Source organism: Cetorhinus maximus, chromosome 3 (genome assembly GCF_964194155.1).
Source record: "Cetorhinus maximus chromosome 3, sCetMax3.hap1.1, whole genome shotgun sequence".
Lineage (NCBI taxonomy): Eukaryota > Metazoa > Chordata > Chondrichthyes > Lamniformes > Cetorhinidae > Cetorhinus > Cetorhinus maximus.
In genome coordinates, this window is record NC_135881.1 from 58929269 (window position 1) to 58949749 (window position 20481).

Consider the following 20481-nt stretch of genomic DNA (forward strand, 5'->3'; position numbering starts at 1 on the left):
CAAAATATAGCTATCGGCATTCAGTCGTGCAGTAAGCATCTGCTCATCCATCACTCCTGCCTCCATTCACCTACATAGATACCTGTCCCCTAACACATCCAATTGAAAATCCTTGTCTTTAGATTCAAATCTATCCATGACATCGCAGTTCCCTACTTTTGCAACCTCTTTGAGCTATCCATCCATTCCTAGATTCTTCAGTCCTCCAGCTCCAGCATCCCATGCATCTCTCTCAATCCCCTCTCTGGAGCTCCCTCCAGAAATCCCTTCACCTCCCAAAAGCTTGACTTTTCCTTCACAAACCTCCTTAAAACCCACAAATTCAACCTTCTGTCTCTAACTTACTTCACAAGACCTATCTATTCCTTTTATTATTCATTTGTAAAACAATTTGCTGCATCTTCTATGTTAAAAGCAGTAGATAAATCCAACTTGTGCAAGTCACAGCTACTTTCCAAAACTAATTGTTAGTTGATGTCAAAGTTGTTCTTCTGCTGGAGTGCAAAAGCTAGCATCTTCCTGGAATAGCAGTTGTTCTGAGCCTGGCACTGGTAGTTCACTCAGAGCATCACAAATATATCCAGACTTTATCTTAGGAAAATATCCAGTTTACTGCTCTTAGACTTCTTTAAAGGCCCACACTGAGCAGGCAACTTCCAGGTTAGCATAAGACCATAAGACCATAAGACATAGGAGCAGAAATTAGGCCAATCGGCCCATCGAGTCTGCTCCGCTATTCAATCATGGCTGATAAGTCTCTCAACCCCATTCTCCCGCCTTCTCCCCGTAACCTCTGATTCATTAAAGGCATGGAAGTTGATATCTCATCGGTTCTTTTCCTGGTAAGATGCTCTTTTGCTGACCTTGGTTTCTGGAACATGCCTCAAGGAAGTGGTCATCTTTTAGGTTAGTGTATAATCACAAGAACAAAATATCACCAATAAAACAATTGCCTACTGCTGTTGTAATACATGTTCCAATCACATGATATCTGAATGATATCAGTATGTAACTCATTTCAGCCTAAATAAAAAGAAATCTTACTGAATGAAATTTAGACTTCTCAAAGATCCTTAAAATTGTAATGAAGATTTAACTTTAATATACTGGTACATTGTTGAAGAAAACATTTTATTGAGCTACTTACGAAAATAGATGAATGGCATCACTCTTCACTTTAATGAAATCTCTCCTGTACTTCATAAACTCTCGTAGAGTTACCTGAGGGTTCACATCTATGGTGAACTTGTTGTCAACTGACCAGGTTTCCATGGCAACTAGTACAATTCTGGTGTTGAGCTGTTCCTTGAACATCTAATGTACAGCATGAAAATACAAATTAAAACATAAATTTTTAAAATGCTGCAAGGCCCACTCTGTATTAGAATGCAAAATCATTCAAGAATACAATAAATGCATTTAAGTATATCAAAACTACAGGTAATCAATATAAACCACAATTTCTATACCAGTAAGTTTGATTTTTTTTTTAGGGGTATCTCTGGATCGATCATTCACCCTAACTCTGGCAAAGAAAATCGGTGGAAAATGATAGAAGTAGCACCTGAGCAATATTTCCTGAGTTATCGCAGATCTCCCACCTAATTATAGTGGATGATCAAGAAAACCTCTACAGAAAATCAACCCCAGGGTAGGGTGGGGGGAAGAGGGGAGTGGGGCAAGAGGGGAGGGATGCTTGGGCCAGCTCCCTAAAAAAATCATTTCTTATCCCTTTATAAAGAGGATTTATAGCAAATATTTTAAAAATTCTCACCCTTCTGGACACTAGTATCTTCAGCATACTGGCCTCCAAACCTTTTGCTGGACGCCATTAGAGTTTGGGGAAGCAGGAGCTCCAAGTTGAGGGAATGCCTGCCCCCAGCCCTGATTTCTTTATGTTAGCAGCTTTGTTTGAATCGGGAGGGTGGGTGGGCTCTGCCACTAAAAACTCCCACTGAACGCAAGGACCTGATACACCTGGGTGCCAGCAAAGTTTTCAGCTACTCTGCTGGACACTTGGCAGAGATTTATAGAGGCAGTCTGTTGGAATTGTGTAAATTTAGCATCCATATTTTCTTTGAGATCTGAAAATGATTCTCATTAACGCCTTATAAAATTACATGGAATGATCATTATAGTTAGCATTAACTATGCAATACACCTTGAGACACTGAAAATTTTGATAAATATGTATAGGTATTTATTACATTGTTCCCATGTGCCTACACATTTAGTGAAGCATTTTTTGTGCGACAGTTTTGCCTCTGTGATCATTATTCCATTACTGATAATATTTGGAAGTAGCATAAAAGGGAAAAAAGTGCATCCAATCCCTTAATTCAGTCATTTAATTTAATTAATTGTTCATATCAATTGAATTTGAGCAAGAGGCAAATTTGAACTATTGGATAATTTAGCAAAAACAACAGGAGTGGACTGCAATCTTGGCCAGGATTTTCAGTTCGGCGTGCGGGTGCGTGCCCGACACGCCCGAGCCTGAAATAGTGCGCAATGACGTTGGGCGAACATCCCAACACCATTGCGCACTTGCACGATATTTCGGCGGGCAGCGCACCCGCCAACAATTAAGAAGCCTATTAAGGCCCGTAAGCAATAATTAAGTTGAATTTTTCGTTGCCCGTCCAACCTTATGGTTGGTGGGTGGGAGAAAAGGCCAGGTGGCCTTTGCATTTTTTATGAATCCTAATCCACGGACGGGATGAGGTTTCCCACAGTGAATAAAAAAGAACAATAACATTTTTAAAAACTCATTTTTAACATGATCCTTTTCATGTGACTGAGTCACCTGCGGGAACATGTTTATATTATTTGTTGATTCTTCATTTTTGATTTAAAAAAATCTTCAGCTCTCTGAGGCAGCTCTGTGTCTTTGGGGAGTTTTCAGTCAGTGCACCCCCATGCAAACATCAGTGCTTGTGCTCCTCCCAGCCCCACCCCGGCAGCGCTGAGGCTCTCAGCGCGCATTTCTTGCTGGCTATTAATTTGCCAGCCAGTGTGAAAACTCAGTTGGGGCCCGATCGCGGGCGGGGGACCATTTCGTGGCTGCTCCTGGGCTCACCCGCCCAATGAGGGGAAAATCCTGCCCCTTATAAATTAATCTTCTTTTCCCTCCCCACATGAAGAAGTAAATACTAAGGAGTCAGTAAAAAAAAAAACATTTATTAGCCTAGAATTGTAAAAATGGAACCTTCACTTACACAGTGAGTAGCTGGTGAGTCTTTATTTTTTTGAGTAGTAAGTTTCATTACCTAATAGATAGGGGATTGGCAAGAAAGCTCAACCTCTGGAGTGCACATCCTGTTCCATGTGGGAACTACAGGACTTTCCCTGTGTCCTGAATAACCATATGTGCAGGAAGTGTCATCAGCTGTAGGGAGCATCATCAGCTGCAGCAGATTGAGCCCAGAGTTTTGGAGCTTGAGGAGCAGCTGGCATCACTGCAGCATATCCGTGAGGTTGGAGCTTTGTGGATAGCACATTTATAGATGTGGTCACCCTGAAGTTTAAGAGTATGCAGGGAGAAAGGCAATGGGTGAACACCAGGCAGTCAAGAAGAGGTAGGCAGGTAGTGCAGGAGTTTCCTGAGTACATCTCACTCTCCAACCAGTATTCAGTTCTAAATAACGATGAAAGTGATGGTTCATCTGGGGAGTGCAGCCAGAGCCAAGTCCATGGCACCATAGGTGGCTGAGCTGTACAGGGGAGCAGGAAAGACTGGAAGAGCAATTGGGTTTGAAGATCTGATAGTTAAGAGAACAAATAGGCATTTCTGCGGCTGTCGACATGAATCCAGGATGGTATGTTACCTCCGTGGTGTCAGGGTCAAGGATGTCACTGAACTCTTGAGGAGGGAGGGTGAACAGCCAGCAGTTGTGGTCTACAGTGGTGTCAACAATATAGGTAGGAAGAAGGATTTGTTCCTGCACTCAGAATTTAGGGAGCAAGGTAGGAAATTGGCAAGCAGGACCACAAAGTAATAACATCTGGATTATTCCTGGTTCCACGTGCAAGTGAGTACAGAAATAGTGCTACTGGAGAGCGTTTAAACTAACTTGTCAGGGGTGTGGGATTGAGGGCGTAATACTAAAGAGGGATACCAAGGTACAAAGAATACTGGGAGAAGCAGGTAGTACTAGAGTCAAAATAATAAGTTATTAGGTGGGTTCATTGTAACAGGGAAAGGAATTAAGTCCAAATTAGGGTTACTGTGCATGTATGTGAAGGCATGGAGCATGGTAAATAACATTGGTGAGTTGCAGGCACAGATAGCTACATGGAAATATGATGTTGTGCCAATAATAGAGGCTTCACTCAAAGAAGGGTAGGACTGGGTATGAAATATTCCTGGATATTTGGGGTGGTATGCAGTGGGAGGGCTCATGAAGCCTATCAATTAAACTCAAAGGCAACACTATATATTATTCAGTGAGAGTGAATTTATTTTCAGATTATAAAGTGACAAAATGTGTTCACCCATGCAACCACTTGTGATCAGAATTTCTTAACTTACCTAGGCCTAACACTTCTTCTGGGTGCTGCCCTGACATTCACAACAGGGATGGAGACAGCCTGTTGGCCCTGTTGCCTCTGATGACTTTGGCATCCATCCTCTGGCGAGACGAGGCCTTAGAGGCCCCGGCTTGCTTTTGGCTGTCCTCCAGTGGGCCAGCTGCTGTGACAGAGGATGAGGTTCATGGGGTGACAGGCAAAGGGGACTCGGAGGAAGCGGACAACCTCTGAGATTCCTGAGTGGATGACCCAGGGGTCTCCAGATGCCGCTCCTCCTCCTTTTGGGTGTCCGGGGTCCCCGGCCTGACTCCTTGATAGGAAGGAGCACCTGGAGGGATGTCAAGGTACCCATTTCCCTTTGCGTTGCCACTGCAGGGACTCACCCATAGCTACCGTGATGGAGTGCAGGCCTGTGCGCATCTCCACGTTCTGCTGGACCAGGATCTCCATGATATCCGCCATCCTTCCCATTGAAACCTCCATATACGCACATGTGGGCACCACTTCATCGGAGAGCAGGCGGGTGCACTCCTCCGACTCACGTGCCGCTCTGTTGAGGGCTTCCGACAGCTCTATGTGATGTTCCCCCACCTTCTGCTGACTCTCCCCGACGAGTTGGAAGTCCAAATCAAGAGGCTCGTCATCTGACTTGGACCTCACAGATGCCTCTTCCCCAGCAGTCCTGCAAGTGCTGGGGAGCTCGGCTGAACCTGGCCCCTCCTGCTATGGACACGTATCTGTGCGGTGACGACCAGATTGTGAACCTGAGCTTGCACTAGATCTAGGTTCCACCAAGGTATAAGTCTCTAAGTTGGTGGAGGATGTGGGTAAGCGCTGTGACAGGTCTTCCAGGCAGCTTATTTCCAACTCTTCAATGGAGGAAGTGTCCTCTTGGCTGGAGGTGAGGTCCTGGATGGAGCTGAGGGACTGGCTGGCTGAGGGTGTCAGTCACTTGGCAGAGCTTCCTGTGAGCCATTGTAGAGATAATTAGTGCATGGCAGCAGAGTCAAAATCAGGAGAGAGAGCAGTCATAGTTGTGTTGAGGGAGGGATGATGTGGTGCAGGATCCTCATGTAGATGTTTGCCGCTGACTCACCATCGCCACAGGCATGGTCCATGTCCTCACCAGTCAGCACGATGTCACACTCCTCAAAGTGAGTGAGGGGCCTAATGTGAGCCACTCCACCCTGGGTCTGTGACCTCTCCCCGCTGTTGTGAGCCTGCTTCTCCTGCATGAAAACAGATGGAGAGAGTGTGAGCAGGACACAATGCACTGTGTGGAATGTTTGTGTGGTGAGCGGAGCCATGGACAGGATGAAGACCCGAGCTCCAAGGGGTATAAGCCTGATGGAGATGTGAAGGTGTCTATGAGTTGTCCCTTGAGTTGTGAGACCCCTGTGGATGTGTGATGAGTTTATGAGTGTGTGAGTTGAGAGTGATGAGGTGGTTGACTTACCCTGGCGGAATGGATGAGAGCATTCATCCTCTTCCTGCACTGGATGGCTGACCTCCTCTGTGCTCCAGTGGCACTGACCGCCGCTGCCACCGCCTCCCAGGCTGGATTGATGGCTCTGATGGACCTCCTGCAGCCAGACCGGGGGTAGAGGACATCACGCCGGCCTTCCATTGCATCCAGCAGGCGCTGCAGAGAGGCGTCACTAAATTTGGGGGCTGCCATCTTCTTTGCTTTCTGGGCCAACTGCTACCTGGAGCAGTCCTGGTGTGCAGACATGAAGTAGGCTGCGCTTTAAATATGTTGCCCTGAATGAGGAAGCACAGAGGACACGGTGCGGCGGGCAAATCAAAGCCTGTCCGCCAGCGATCCAGAGTGTCCTTCGTGAAAGCATTATTAATGAGGTGGGACGCGTAGAGAAGGGGACGATATGGCATGAAATCCCGCCATTGCAACCAGAGTGGTAAAACGTCTTTTTTCACGCCTGCTACCGCACTTAGTGCAAATCTGGGACGATTCCGCTCTTAGAGCTTGGTGTACAGGGCACAATTTCAAAATTTGCAGATGATAAGAAACATGGGGGCGTAATGGTAATGAGAATGAGAGGGCATTGCTTTTTTCTTTCATGGGTTGTGGGCATTGCAGACAAGGCCAGCATGTGTTGTCCATCCCTAATTGCCCCTTGAACTCAAGCACTTGCTCGGCCATTTCAGAGGGCATTTAACCACATTGCTGTAGAGTCACACATAGACCTGACCAGATGAGGATGGCAGATTTCCTCCCCTAAAGGACATTAGTGAACCAGATGGGTTTTTATGACAATAAATGATAGCTGGCACAGTCACCATTACGAAGACCGGCTTTATAATTCCAGGTTTATTAGTTGAGTTCAAATTCCACCAGCTGCTGGGGAGGAATTAGAACCCATGTCCCCAGTGCATTATCCTGGGCCTCTGGCTTACCAGGCCTTTTACATCAACATCACGCCAACATCTCCCCATGTATAGGGTATTGCAGACCTTCAAAATGACATAGACAGGTTGCTGGAATGCATGGGCAAGTGACAGATGAAATTTAATGCAGAGAAAATGTCAAATGATTAATTTGGGTAGGAAGAACGCAGAAAGACATGATAAAATAAAGGATGCAATTCTAAAGAGGTTGGAGGAGCAGAGGGATCTGGGTGCATAAGTGACTAAACCATTGAAGGTGGCAGGACAGGCTGAGAGCGCGGTTAATGAAGCATACCACATCCTGGGCTTTATCAATAAGGGCATAGTGCAAAAGCAAGGAAATTATCTTATTCCTGTGCAAAACATTGGTTAGGCCTCAGCTGGAGTATTGTGTTCAATTCTGGGCATCACACTTTAGAAAGGATATGAAGGTATTAGAGAGTGTGCAGAAAAGATTCACAAGAATATTCCCAGGGATGAGGAATTTCATTTATGTAATAAAATTGGAGATTGGAGATCGTACTGGTCTCCTTGGAGAATAGACGGCAGAAAGGAGATTTGATAGAGGTAGTCAAAAGCATGAGGGGTCGTACAGAGTAGATAGGAAGAGACTGTTCCCATTGGTGGAAGGATTGGGAATGAGAGGGCACAGGTTTAAGGTAACTGGCAAAAGGCACAATGGCGATGTAAGGAAATAATTTTTCATGCGGCAAGTAGTTAGGGCTTGGAATACACTGCCTTAGAGTGTGGTGGATGCAGGAACAATTGAGGCTTTCAAAAGGGAATTGGATCATTATCTGAAAACGAAAAGTTTGCAGGACTACAGGGAAAAGGCAGGGGAGTCGGACTAGGTGAACTGTACCTTCAGAGGGCCAACACAGGTCCAACAGGCTAAATGACCTCCTTCTGTGCTGTAACTATTCTATGATTACATGATTCAGTCTCAGCTCTGACTCTTTCCTCATGCATTTTGTGAGAATAAACAGAACAGTAACCATCGCTTACCATATCTGCCATGTTCACAATTGATTTTGCAAAGTTGTTTGTGAGGCCCACTGATAAACGATACTTTTTAAACTATAAAGGGAAAGAAATTGTTAATTTGCATAATCCAAATCTTTCAATTACTGCAGAACAATACAGTACTCTACAGGAATTGGCCAAATCAGGCTACATGATTCTATGTTTCTTATATTATCCAATAGTTAAAATAGTATTTCTACACATTTTACATAGAATCAATATCAGTAACAAGAATGAAATAGAAAAAAAACATTCACTGCATAAACACAAGACCGTGAGTAGTTGTTACCAACAGCCACATCTGATGGAATACAAAAAAATCAAGACAATTCCAAAAAAATAGATCAGTAATTACTGGAAAGAGCCTTAAATCAAGAACTTATGCTTCTGCAGAATCTCCACATTGTTATGAGGCCCCATGGATACCAACAAGCCAAAAGAACCAAATTTACTGAACAATCCCAACAAGAAAACAAGATTTCACTTTTATAACTTTTACTTTAACAATCAAACCAAAATAACATAAATAAAAAATGAATTAACAGGCAAGTGGCAGTCAATATATATTATAAATTGTACCATTAAATAGCAGCTAAACAAAAATAGATCTCATAGATTTGTGCGCAAAACACTCACCCTATATGGCACTAATTTTAGCTACAAAGTCCTTCAAAGCTCTGAACCTCCTCAGCTAGAATTCAGCTCCTTTGCTTCAAGAGTTTAGCAGGAGTGCTTAACCAACCCATGTTCCATGGACAGGATCTTTACCAAAACGGCGCACTTCTGCAGAACCTCTACACTCCTGCTCATGACACCTTTGATGGCGTGGATTCACCAGAGTTACTTTTATCTGAATCCTTAGTGCCCCTGTGCATTACATGGCCGGCTCTAGCCAATCAGTTTCTTTAAAATCACTGAAGTACCAACAGTACCCATGGGCTAGATTTTCCGGGCCACCCACAGGCTGGAAAGCAAGCAGATAAACCCACAAGATAGGGCACCATGCTCACCAGCAGCCCACCTGCTCACGCCCCAATTTTGAGGGGATGGGGAAGCGTCAGGTGGCCCAAATGAGGCCCTGATGTGGGCAATTATTGGCAATTTAAGGGATTCATCACACCACTGCTCAGGTTTAATGGGTGGTGGGAGAGGCCTGTGCACATTGTGCAGTGCAGCCGGTTTGACCCTGCAGATTGGTGGCCAGTCAAAGTTGATTGCTCCTTCTTGGCCTAGCTGCAGTACTGACATTGAACACCGCTCCCAGTGGCGCTACCAATACTACAGAGCTGCTGACCTCCATTTGGCTGGCAGCTCTATGAGACAGGACTTGCTCCTGGAGAGCAGCACATGTCCCTTCTCATAATAATTAAAATCCTGTCAGCCAAAAAATTAAAGCAGGGCAAGCTGGCCAAGATGAGGTGCCCCCAATACTTGCCCCCAACGTTTACGATGGGATGCAGGAAGCCCACCCTCAGTGTATAATCCAGCCCCTTATTTTCTTTTATCTCTGCTCCAAGATCCAGCCTTCATGTTCACCTTTCGTTCAACTGCGCCACAAACTTACACTCTCACATGAGAGGGGCCAAACCCTCTCTCTTTTTTCAAATATTGTGACAGCTATTGCAACGTTAAAGTAGCGAATGCTTCCTGCGTAAGTTTTTATTGTGACATTTTGCCCACTTCGGAAGGGCCCGCTGCTGTGTGGGGAAAATGCCAGGGTTGCTTTGGGGTCCGGGGAGGACCCTCCTTGATGGAGGCTCCACGGCCCATGGAGAGATTCCCCAGAGGAAATGGCCACCCAATGGCACTGTTGGTGCTCCATGCCCCCACACCTCCCTGGTCATGGGGCCACCCCCATCATGCCTGGCCCCAGCTTCTCTCAATCAAATCTATCTCTCTCCAAAGAGGCTGCACCATTAAGGTGCCCTCTCCCTGGTCATGCAGACTCATCAATGATCACCTCTAGCAGTGGAGCTGCTGAGCTCCTGGCTCTCTGAGAGGGCCAGCAGATGTTGGGGTGGGCTGCCTCTTAATTGGCTGTTGCTAGTAATATGCTGCCCTGGGTCCCACTGCTGGAAAAATCAGGGTTTGGGCCCATGTGCCCATCTCAGCTCCCTGTGCCAAGGAACAAATTCAATTAACAAAAAAAGATTTTCTTTCTTCCCTGAACATTCATGCGCCTTGATTCCGGTACAACTCATCTCATTAGATGCACTAACATTCTGTAATGTGCTGAGAGCCTACTGAACAGGAAAATCTGGAACTGCCAAAAATGGCTCTGTCCCTAGTTCAGGCTGTTGACATCACTGGTCTTGTAGGAGTGGGTTTAGGTTATTTTCCCTTAGCAAGACAACTGAAAGGAATTATTTCACAGATGTGGAGAAAGAACAGTGGAGTAGGGCTAATTGGATAGCTCTTTCAAAGAGCTATCACAGGCACAATGGGCCAAATGGCCTCCTGTTCTAAAAGATCCCAAATAATGCATTTGTATATTGCATATTCAAGATTTTACATTCTGTAAGGGATCCCTTTGCAGTGAAATAATAAAAGTAATAGTTTCATCAAATTGAATGTATTTTAAGGAATGTATTAGCTGAAATAATTACAGATATTGTTGCAATTCCCAAAAACAAAAGAGATAAAAGGTTCATTGCCTTTACTGGTACTGTGTGAAAATGCATCTGTCTCATGAATAAACTATGATGACATCTTCTGTGAGTACAACAGCAGCTTGCTGTTCATCCCAAGCCTCTTTGACCTGTCTGCCTCTTCAATGCAATGAACTACAGTATTCCATTTTGTTCCACTGCCTCTCATTCATGGTCTAAATCTATCCACTGGTAGTTCCACTCCTAATTCGTCCTCAAGTGCGGCGTCAAGAATGGCCATTCATCATGCCCTCTGGCAACCCACCCTTTCCAAAAGAAGACACAGGAGCCATTTTGAAGTCTCGGCAATGTCAAATGGGTGGTGCGACGCAGTTTGCTGGACTCAGGCCCGCTCAATATTGGATAGCCCAGGGATTACCAGGCCAGCAGCAAGGTAAGTCCAGGGGGGCGTTTCCCAAGGCAACAGCTGCCAAATTTACTTCTGTGGAATCCCAAAGGAATACCCCTGCTCTTCCTGGTCCCACAAAAATGATTTAAAAGTTACCTTTCCAGACATTGTCCAGCGCTTTCGTCAGTAAAACTCCAACCAGTTCTGTCCTAAATTGGTAATGCAGTTGCATTACCTATTAAAAGGGGGTCTACTGCCTGAAACAGGAAAGTACTTTGGCCATCCAGTGGTAGGCCTCCATGAAAGTGGCAGTGGGTTGATGTTAGACACTGCTGGGGCAGTAAGTCTCCCAAGCCCAAGAACCAACTGATGTGAAACCATGGTGTGTTGTTTAGTTCTGAGGTGTGCTTTCAAATCCACATCTGATTCATTCCGACACCGCTTTTCTTTAACTTCTGAGCATTGTCCGGTTACGCTCCAGTTCTCAAGATTCTCATCTGTGTCCTCAACACTTCAGGGAAAGATTTTTCTAATCTTTTAATTATCAATCTCCTTACCATAATCCATTACAAGCTTCAGTACATTCCTTTGTCACAGAAAACCCTGAAAACGTTATGGTGCCCGAACAATTCAATTTCTTTATTCTCACTTTCCTTAGGGAATTTTCTCTAACTGTGCAGTCATCCTGCACTCTACACTCCTCTAGGTTATTGTTTGTTCCTTGCTTCCTCTGCTTCATACTCAAAAATCAATCTTTCAGCCATTGTATCCTCCTCTCTGGAATTCTCTTCCTGATCCATTTTTCCTTGCCACCACTCTACCCACCCTGAAACCTCTTAAAAAGCAAAATCTTTAACAAAGCTTTCAGTCTGATTCCTAGGCCTGAATTTCATGCTTGGTGTGCATGCCAAGTCACAGGGCCCGGAATAACCCACTCCTGGGAGAGACCACGTTTCCAACACAATTTCACGCTGGGTGGTCAATTAAGGGCCGCCCAGTGTGAAACGCGTCTTCTCAATGGTCAGAAGGGCCGGGCGGGAGCGGGAGCCTTTCGGGCACGGAAGCCTGTCGGGCACTGGGTCCAATGGCGAGGGTGGGTGGTTTAAAAGCAGCAGAGGCAGCTCCCTGAAGGCTGCCAGGGGAAACTTTGTGGCTTTGCAGTTCTTTGATGACATTTTTTTTTTGAGCTGCAATGGCACCTGCACCTGCTGGGCACGCCAGGTGGGGGGGCAAGTCTTGGGGGAACTTGGCCCCCCCAGTGCTTGAATGAGTGCCTGTGAATCCTTGTGAAGGAGGTCAGTGCCAGGTGGGACAACCTCATCCCCAGGGATGGCAAGAGGAGGCCACCGCACCTGACCAAGAAAGCATGGGCAGAAGTGGCAGCCCAGCTCAGCAGCCATGATGCTGTGCGGTGCACATGGGTGCAGTGTCAAAAAAGGTTCAACTATCTGCTGCGCTCAGCAAGAGTGAGTACCGCGTTAGTTGGCATGCATCTGTGTGGAGAGGTGTTAACAGCTGGCCGTGCTCCCCATGGTGCTCTGGGGTGTAAGCGTCTGAGGGCCAACTGTCAATGACATCGGCGGTGAGCTCTGGCTGCTTGGCCTGATTGCTTTGTAGGTTGAGGGTCATGACTCGATGTGCCCTGCAAGGTGTTCCTCTGGTGGAGTTGGCCAGGCTGCAATGGTGCTGCAGTAGACAGTGAACTAATCAATGCTCCTCTGTACTGTGAGGAGAGAAACCATAACAACTTCAAGAGGTCAAGGACGGGCGGAGGCCCCCCAAACCTGCTCATATTGACGAGGTACGGGGAGGCTGCCTCAGAGATGGAGTGCCCAGCTCAGCTCACTGGTTGTGGAGAGGCAGGGGTCTCTGTTGAAGGTAAGAGTGCAGTGCACAGATGCGAGAGTGTTGGTGTGTATAAATAATGTTGTGTTTTCTCATCTGTAATGGAAACCCCAAACCTGGAGTCCCCATTGTTCATTGAAAGACAATGGCACCATGACGCAGATCTCCATTGTCTCACCAGCCTGCCTAACATGCAGAGTTGCAGTGTGATGACTAATAATAATGACATGTCGCTTTTCTCCGCTAGAATCGCCATCCAGCCAATGAGTGCAGGACCCCGATGAGCCATCCTTGATGCCGGAGGACCAGTGGCCGTCAGGTGCACCTGCATCACACTCTCTCACTGCACCAGGCTCCAGCTCAGACACCAGGACCTCAGTGGGCATTAGATCATCGGCCATAGTGTTGGTGCACAGCGGTGAGGGCACGGCATGCTCGTATGAGGAGCAAGCAGAGACAGAGAGTGCCCAGGGCACTGGCAGTCAGTGGATGAGTCCAAGGCAAATGACGAGCCTCTGAAGTCATCCATTAGGCGGCAGAGCTGGATGTCCAGCAGGATGCGCGGGAGGATCTGGCAGAGATTCCTGAGGGTTTGCGTGCCATGGTCCCTGTGATGGAGGAGTCCATGCAGAGCATGAGTACTGCGGTGACTCTCAGCACCGAGCGCACTGCCTCCTCCATTGAGAGAGTAGCAACTCCCAAGCAGAGGCGGCTCCAGGAACAGAATCAGGTGTTCCTGGGGTTGCACTTGGATCTGAAAGCCCTCACATAGGCAATGACCTCAGGAGGTCTCTGCCAGTGTGAGAGATGGATGAGGCACCTCTGCTAGGTGCCTGTCCATCAATGGTGAGCAAGAAAGACCTCACATTGGCGCATGACCTGCTTGTCGTCTCTGTGGGCTCCTGTCAGGGCGCTCTGGATCATGGCAGCAGCTCCTCCACCCCTCTGCCAGTGACCGTGACATCTGATAAGGCCACGATGGCTGAGGGGTGCCCAGCTATGGTGCTGGACTCTCCCTCCCAGGCAGAGCCTGTACAGGCTCCGCTGGCCAGAGGACGGCCACCAAGGTCATCAAGGCCAACAAGACAGCACAGTCAGCAGGCTGCCTCCAATGCCGCTGCCAGTGAGGGGGGTGGGGAGGGGGGGTAACCAAGACACAGCCCTCACAAGCATAAGTTTAAGGCATCGTGAGCACAAGAGGGACTTTTCATGGATGATTTTCTCTTCTGCCATGTTTCATTAATTTGCTTACTGGTGTGACCATTAACACCTCACACTGTTATGTTCATTCTCTGTGAGTGCCAACATTATATAAATGTTGCTATTGTGTTAATGGCCTGAGAATGCTTCACTTGTTTTGTTGGTGCAGGGCATGCAAGTATCTCACGCTTAACGTGAGTAGCTCTAAACTTAATTGCACAGGTACTGAGTGGACTTTGGGTTCACTGGAACGGGTCATTGCAAACAACCGGTAAGAAGGCAGCACCCCTGGCATGAGGTGAAAGCAGTGCCTTGGCAGCCTAGCTGAAAGTGTGTTGAATCAAGGCCTCTCTGGTATCCCTGCCTCCCTGGAGGTTCCAGCGGTCTGCCTCCACATCCTTACCATGCTCTTCCCCACACTCCTCTTCTGATCCACCACTGGAGTCATCATGTGTGGCCTGTGGAGCTGCCTCAAGATCCTCTTCCTCCCCTTGCCACAGCCAGATTGTGGAGAGCACTGCATGCAACAACTATCAGAGACACCTGCTCTGAAGGGTATTGTATTGCACCCCATGAACAATCCAGGCACCTGAATCTCATCTTCTGCAGACCTATGGTCCTCTCAATCACCACCCTTGTGGTGGCATGACTCCTATTATACCTCTGCTCTGGTTCTGTTCTTGGGTGGCAGGGAGGTATCATAAGCCACCTTTTCAATGGATAGCCCTTGTCATCCAGCAACCATCCATCCAGTCGAGCTGGAGCTATGAATAGCCTTGGCACCTGTGAGTATCAGAGGATGTATACATCATGGGAGCTGCCAAGGTACCTTGCACAGACTTGCAAAATCTTCGTCCTGTGGTCACAAACTATCTAAACAGTTATGGAATGGAAGACCTTCCTGTTGACGAGGGCACCCGGCTCACTTGCTGGTGCTTTGATGACCACGTGTGCTGTCGATGGCACCTGGAGGCGGGGGAACCCAGCCATTACAGCAAAGTCCCTGGCTCGCTCAGCCTGGCTGGCCTCGTCTGTCCGGAAATGAATAAATATCATGATCCACCTAAACAGAGCGTCATTCACCAGCTTGACGCAACTACGGACAGCTGATTGGGACACTCCACACAGATTGCCCACTGACCCCTGGAAAGAACTCTGGCAGCAGGATAGTGGCATCTTCTGTGGCCCCTTCTGCCTTGGACTCCCTGCTGACCCTGTACCCCCTGTGCATGTGCCTCTCCTCCCACAGATCGCTCCCTTGGATGTTGCCTATGGACACCTGACCTCCTCTCCTTTCTGCCCCTCTCTTCCTCCTCAGGGGAGCTGCCACCAGTGGAGTACACAACCCCATTACCAGATAAACAGAAGGCTGTCTGATTACTGGAAGGGTTCACATGGTATAAATCCTCCAGGGGTCTTGGAGACACCAATGAGTCCTGAAATGAAGGCTTAGTAATGCAAAGACTGAAGCTCAGAGCAGAGACAAAGCTGTCAAGTTTCACTAAGCAACCAGCAGCAAACTATCTCCTAAACTCCTCACTACTCACAATGCTCTGGACCCTTTTTATCCTGCCTTTGGATGACAATTCGTTAAAAACAGGCTGCCCGCCTGCCCCTTTTGCCCATGCAGCTAGCGTGAAATCACAAGGGCAATGTGAAACCATGGACAACAGGCTTTTTAATGGCTTTAATTGACCCTTTAATATTGCTCGTGTGCGCAGTGACGTCGGGACGCACGGCCGACGTCATTTCGTGCAATTTCACGTGCGTTCGGGTTGGGTGCGCGTCACCTGATCAACGTAAGATTCTGGCCCTAAGCTCCTTCACTCCCTGTTTGGTGTCAAGCTTTGTCTGGGATGTCCTTTTGCTTGAGAAAGGCTATATTCATGCAAGTTGTTATTCTGAAAATTGTGCCAAAGAGTCAAAGGTCAAATAATCCTGAATCTGATAAAATGTGGCCTTTACCATAAAATGGTCATTAACAACCATCAGCTCAATGTACTTTGTCTCATCTTGAACATTCCGACGTATTCGATGTATCTGTAATGAGAAACAGAATTGCTAAGTAATAAACTGTATTATATGCCTTTACCATTTTCATTTAAAAAAATACAAATGCAGGATGTGAAGCTCATTCCTTTCAGGCTTGGGGTGGATAATATGTTCATAGAGTTAGGGGAGGATGTTGCCATTGTGATGCACATTGAAATTAATGATACGAGCATGTGTAGTCCAGAAGTCCTTTGAAATAAATTTAAAGAACTAGAGAGGAAACACAAGGTAGAGATCCTAGCAGTAGCATTCTCTAAAATATTACAAAGCGCCACTAAGATAGGGTTAATAAAAAGAAACATGGGCTTTAGGGATATGGTGCAGGGAAGCAGGCTTTAGATTTGGAAGGAACTAAGGAGCCTTCTTGGAAATATCACCCGATAAGTTTCACTTAAATAGAAGAGTAACAGGGTACAAGCAAGATAGATTGACTGGCAGAGGAATGGGAGGAGGAGGCTCCACAAATGTCCCTATCCTTCGTGATGGGGGAGGCCAGAACATCAGTGCAAAAGATAAGACTGAAGCATTTGCAACCAGCTTCAGCCAGAAGCGGTGAGTGGATGATCCATCTTGGCCTCCTCCTGAGGTTCCCAGCATCACAGATGCCAACCTTCGGCCAATTTGATTCACCCCAAGTGATATAGCTGTGTGAGGTGTGCCCGTGTGATATGTTGAAAGGTGATTGTGTGAAACAGACTTGGGGAAAAAGCCTCTAGCCACCCTAAAGAAGTTTGCTGTGCCAGTAATCAAAGTTGTGTTAAAAGCGTTTAGAAGTGTATTGTCCAATGGGTCCTTGTGGTAATATTGCTGGATGTCTTTATAAATGTGGAATCTATTTAGACTGTTGCCTTAAAGGGGCTGTGTAGTTGGGAGTCAGGTTAAATAGGAGTTTTAGGAAATGTTCTAACTGTGTAACTGTAATCTTGTATGCGTTTAAGATTTTTCTCTTCTTTTGTTGATAAATATTTTAATTTGATCTTTAAAATCTCTAAAGGTGGTAGCGGACTCATTACTTTTGACTTCAGTGCACAAACCTTCTCATAATAAATACAAATTGAAAAATAGTTGTGATAGCGTGGCCAAGTTCTTCTTGTGGATTTGGTCAGTCTGGCAAATACCACCTGCCATATCATAACACCACCACCTTCTCAAGGGCACTTCGGGGCAGGCAATAAATGTTGGCCTAGCCAGCGATGCCCACATCCTGTAAATGGATTTTAAAAATATATGTGGCAAGTAACATTCATACCACACGAGAGCCAGGCAATGACCATCTCCAAGAGGACAGAATCTAATCATCTCCCCTTGACATTTAATGGCATTACCATTGCTGAATCCTCCACTATCAACATCCTGGTAGTTACCATTGACCAGTGCTGAACCAGATCAGCCATAAAAATACAATGGCTACAAGAGCAGGTCATAGGCTAGGAATTGTGTGCTGAGTAACTCATCTCCTGACTCCCCAAAGCTTGTCGACCCTCTACAAGGCACAAGACAGGAGTGTGATGGAATACTCTCCACTTGCCTGGATGACTGCAGCTCCAACAACACTCAACAAGCTCAATACCATCCAGGACAAAGCAGCCGACTTGATTGGCACCCCATCCACATTCACTCCTGCCCTCACTGACACACAGACGGGCAATAAATGCTGACCTAGCCAGTGACACCATATTCTGTGAACGAATAAATTTAAAAATATCATAAACTGGGAAGATTGGTGGCTATGGTGTTATGAGTGCAAGGTTTTCTAAGATGGTTATGTTTTAAACTGTCTCTTTTAATTAAGGTAAAATGGAGTGGTGAAGTGGGACACATAATCAATCTCCTCCTAGTTCTGCCCGGTGATAAGCCTATGTAACTTGGTTAGCAAGGGGACTAAGGACCCAGATCAAATCCTATTGAATCTCAAGTGCCAGCTTTAATACCTAAACACAAAGGGAGAGGTAGCTGTTCTTGCTGGTTACAGACTTATTTACTCAGAGACCCTAGAAAGACAGACAGGGAAATAGCGAACAGCAGGGGAAAAGGGCTGTTCTCTGTTAGCCGCCAAGCAGAATGAGCATGCGAGCACATTCTCTGGTCAAAGAGATGGGACCAGTGGAAATTTAAGGATGCTGGAAGATTCACCCTGGCATAGCCAGGAAAAGGAGTGGTCCTTCTGCTGGAAGTTGTTTTGGAGGTTCTCAGAAGACTGAAGGGAATGACTTTCGATGGGTACTGGATATTATGACACAGTGAAATGGAGAGAAGTGAGCATTTTGAAAGCTGGGAGTAACTTTGGGCTGGTTCCTGTAAATACTACAAGCCTGCAGAGAATGTGATGTAAAGCATAAATGTGATATGACATTTTTGGTCATGTTAGGAGGTTAAGTGGGGCGGTGGGTGGCAGGGGGATATCCTTTATGTAGTTTTGTGTATTGGTTGCCTAAGTAATGTTTAGTCAATGTTGATTTTAGTTTGTTTGTTGCAGTATAAGTCTTAAATTGTGAAATTCTGCTAAGTGATCCTTTGAGTCGATCACTGGGAATTCAAATCTCTTTTTAAAGGCTACCAGTCTCTCCAGGATCGTAACAATGGTGAGAGTTCTACAAGACAACCAAGGAGGTTTAGAAGGCTAAATAAACAAAATAAGACCATACTACAGGAAACCAATGCAGAACAAGCAAAAATTACAGATGAAAAAAGGAATAAGTAGTAAGGGATGAATTCAAGCACAAATAGACAAAAGTAAGGAAGTTTATGGAGTTGTGCAGAAATTCTATGGCAAAGAGTAAAGGATTAGAATGGTTAGTTGATACAGAATGCATAAACATCATGGTTGGTATTTGCTGCCATTGCTTCTGCTGTTTAGTGGAGCTGAGTTGAGCAAATGTGGGAAAAAGGTCAGAGATGAGCTCCGTCATGTCTCCTAGTCCATTCTTATATCCCTACAACTTTGTGCAGGCAGGAATAGGTGGCATTCATTGTGGATATGTTTATAATGGGCCAGCAGATTATAAGTATATATAAATGGCAGAAACACATCATCTATAATCACACTGAACATAAGGCCCTGAGAACAACCAGTCGTGAGCCATCTTCCTGAACTGCTGCAATCCATGTGATAAAGCTATTCCCACAGTTTTGTTAGGTAGGGAGTTCCAAGATTTTAACCGAGTAATGATAAAACAACAGTGATGTATGTTCAAGTTAGGAAGGTGTGCGACTCAGAGAGGGTGCTTGGAGGTGATGGCATTCCATCTGACTACTGCCCTTATCCTTGTAGTTGGGAGAAGTAGCAGTTTTGGGATGTGTTTCCAAAAAAGCCTTGGTGAGTTGCTGCACTGTATTCCATAGTTAGTATACACTAAACCATGATATATCAGTCAGGGAGGGAATGGACATTTAGGCTAGAGAATGAGGTCCTAATTGGGTCAACTTTGCCCTGTATGGTTTTGAGCTTTCTTGAGTGTTGTCACTGAACCCATCCAATCAAATCAACAGTGTTCCAATATACACCTGATTTGTGATTTGCAGATTATAGAGATGCTTTGGGGAGTCAAGAGATGAGCAATTTGCTGCAGAATACCCAGCCTCTGACCTGCTCTATCAGCCACTATGTCCTCATGTAGGGAATGAGACAAGCGAGATAAAACTACTGGTGACAATTCACCACATACACTGCTAGGCCAAACAGCTACCAGTCATCAAAAAATTCACACAGAAAAGCATCCAGTAATGGTAATACTTTAACCCACCATTGAATGGAGTATGGCTAAGAGTAACAAGAGTCACAAATTTCTAGATGTGCTAAGGGGCTGCTACTTAATTCAGCATTTAAGAGAAAGCACAAGAAAGGAAACTGTAATTAACCCAATAGGGACATTATAGCAGTAAATAGGAAATACATAAAGCAGAGTGTGTAAAGTTTTTTTTTGATCACTGAATGTGACTTACTTCCTTGGTTACAGCTTATTGGTTATTTGTATTATGGGAATATGAGCAGCATAGTATGGAAAAGCTGTCATTGTGTTCATATTAGAGGTAAAGGAAAGGCATTCCAATATTTCAAACTGTTTAGTAAAAATGATAGTAAGGGACAGTTTAAGAAAAAGCTCAAAAGAGTCAAAAGCCTGTTAAAATACTAAAGCGAGTAAGGATATGCTGGCAATAACATGAACAGAGGTAGTTAGATATTCACTAATAAAATTGGCACTGGAGAACTGGAAAAGAGCAAATGTATGGTTCTTATTTCAAAATGGATCTGCTGAGTATCTGCCAATTAGTCTGACATCACTACCAGTAAAATGATGGAATTAGTTATCAAGGACAAGGTAGCAAAGCTTTTTTGTACAAACTAATGTTAAGAGTAAGCATGGATTTTAAAAAAGGAACTTATGCCAGAGTAATTTAATAGATTTTTTTTGATCATGTAACAAAAGA

The 20481-nt window shown here is 45.6% G+C and overlaps 1 protein-coding gene across 3 annotated transcripts in view; it reads right to left on the reverse strand.

The window, feature by feature from the left end:
* Nucleotides 1-20481, reverse strand: part of adam22 (ADAM metallopeptidase domain 22) — a 493639-nt gene that overhangs the window by 264456 nt on the left and 208702 nt on the right. For all 3 annotated transcript variants that reach the window (XR_013576156.1, XM_078538421.1, XM_078538420.1), the window contains exons 9-11: nt 15967-16041; nt 7942-8013; nt 1148-1314 (exon numbers count right to left, since the gene is read on the reverse strand). Coding sequence is in view for 2 of the 3 variants with exons in the window: in XM_078538421.1 (XP_078394547.1) it covers nt 1148-1314; nt 7942-8013; nt 15967-16041 (314 nt within the window). In the remaining variant the exon portion in view is untranslated. The remainder of the gene's footprint in view (nt 1-1147; nt 1315-7941; nt 8014-15966; nt 16042-20481) is intronic.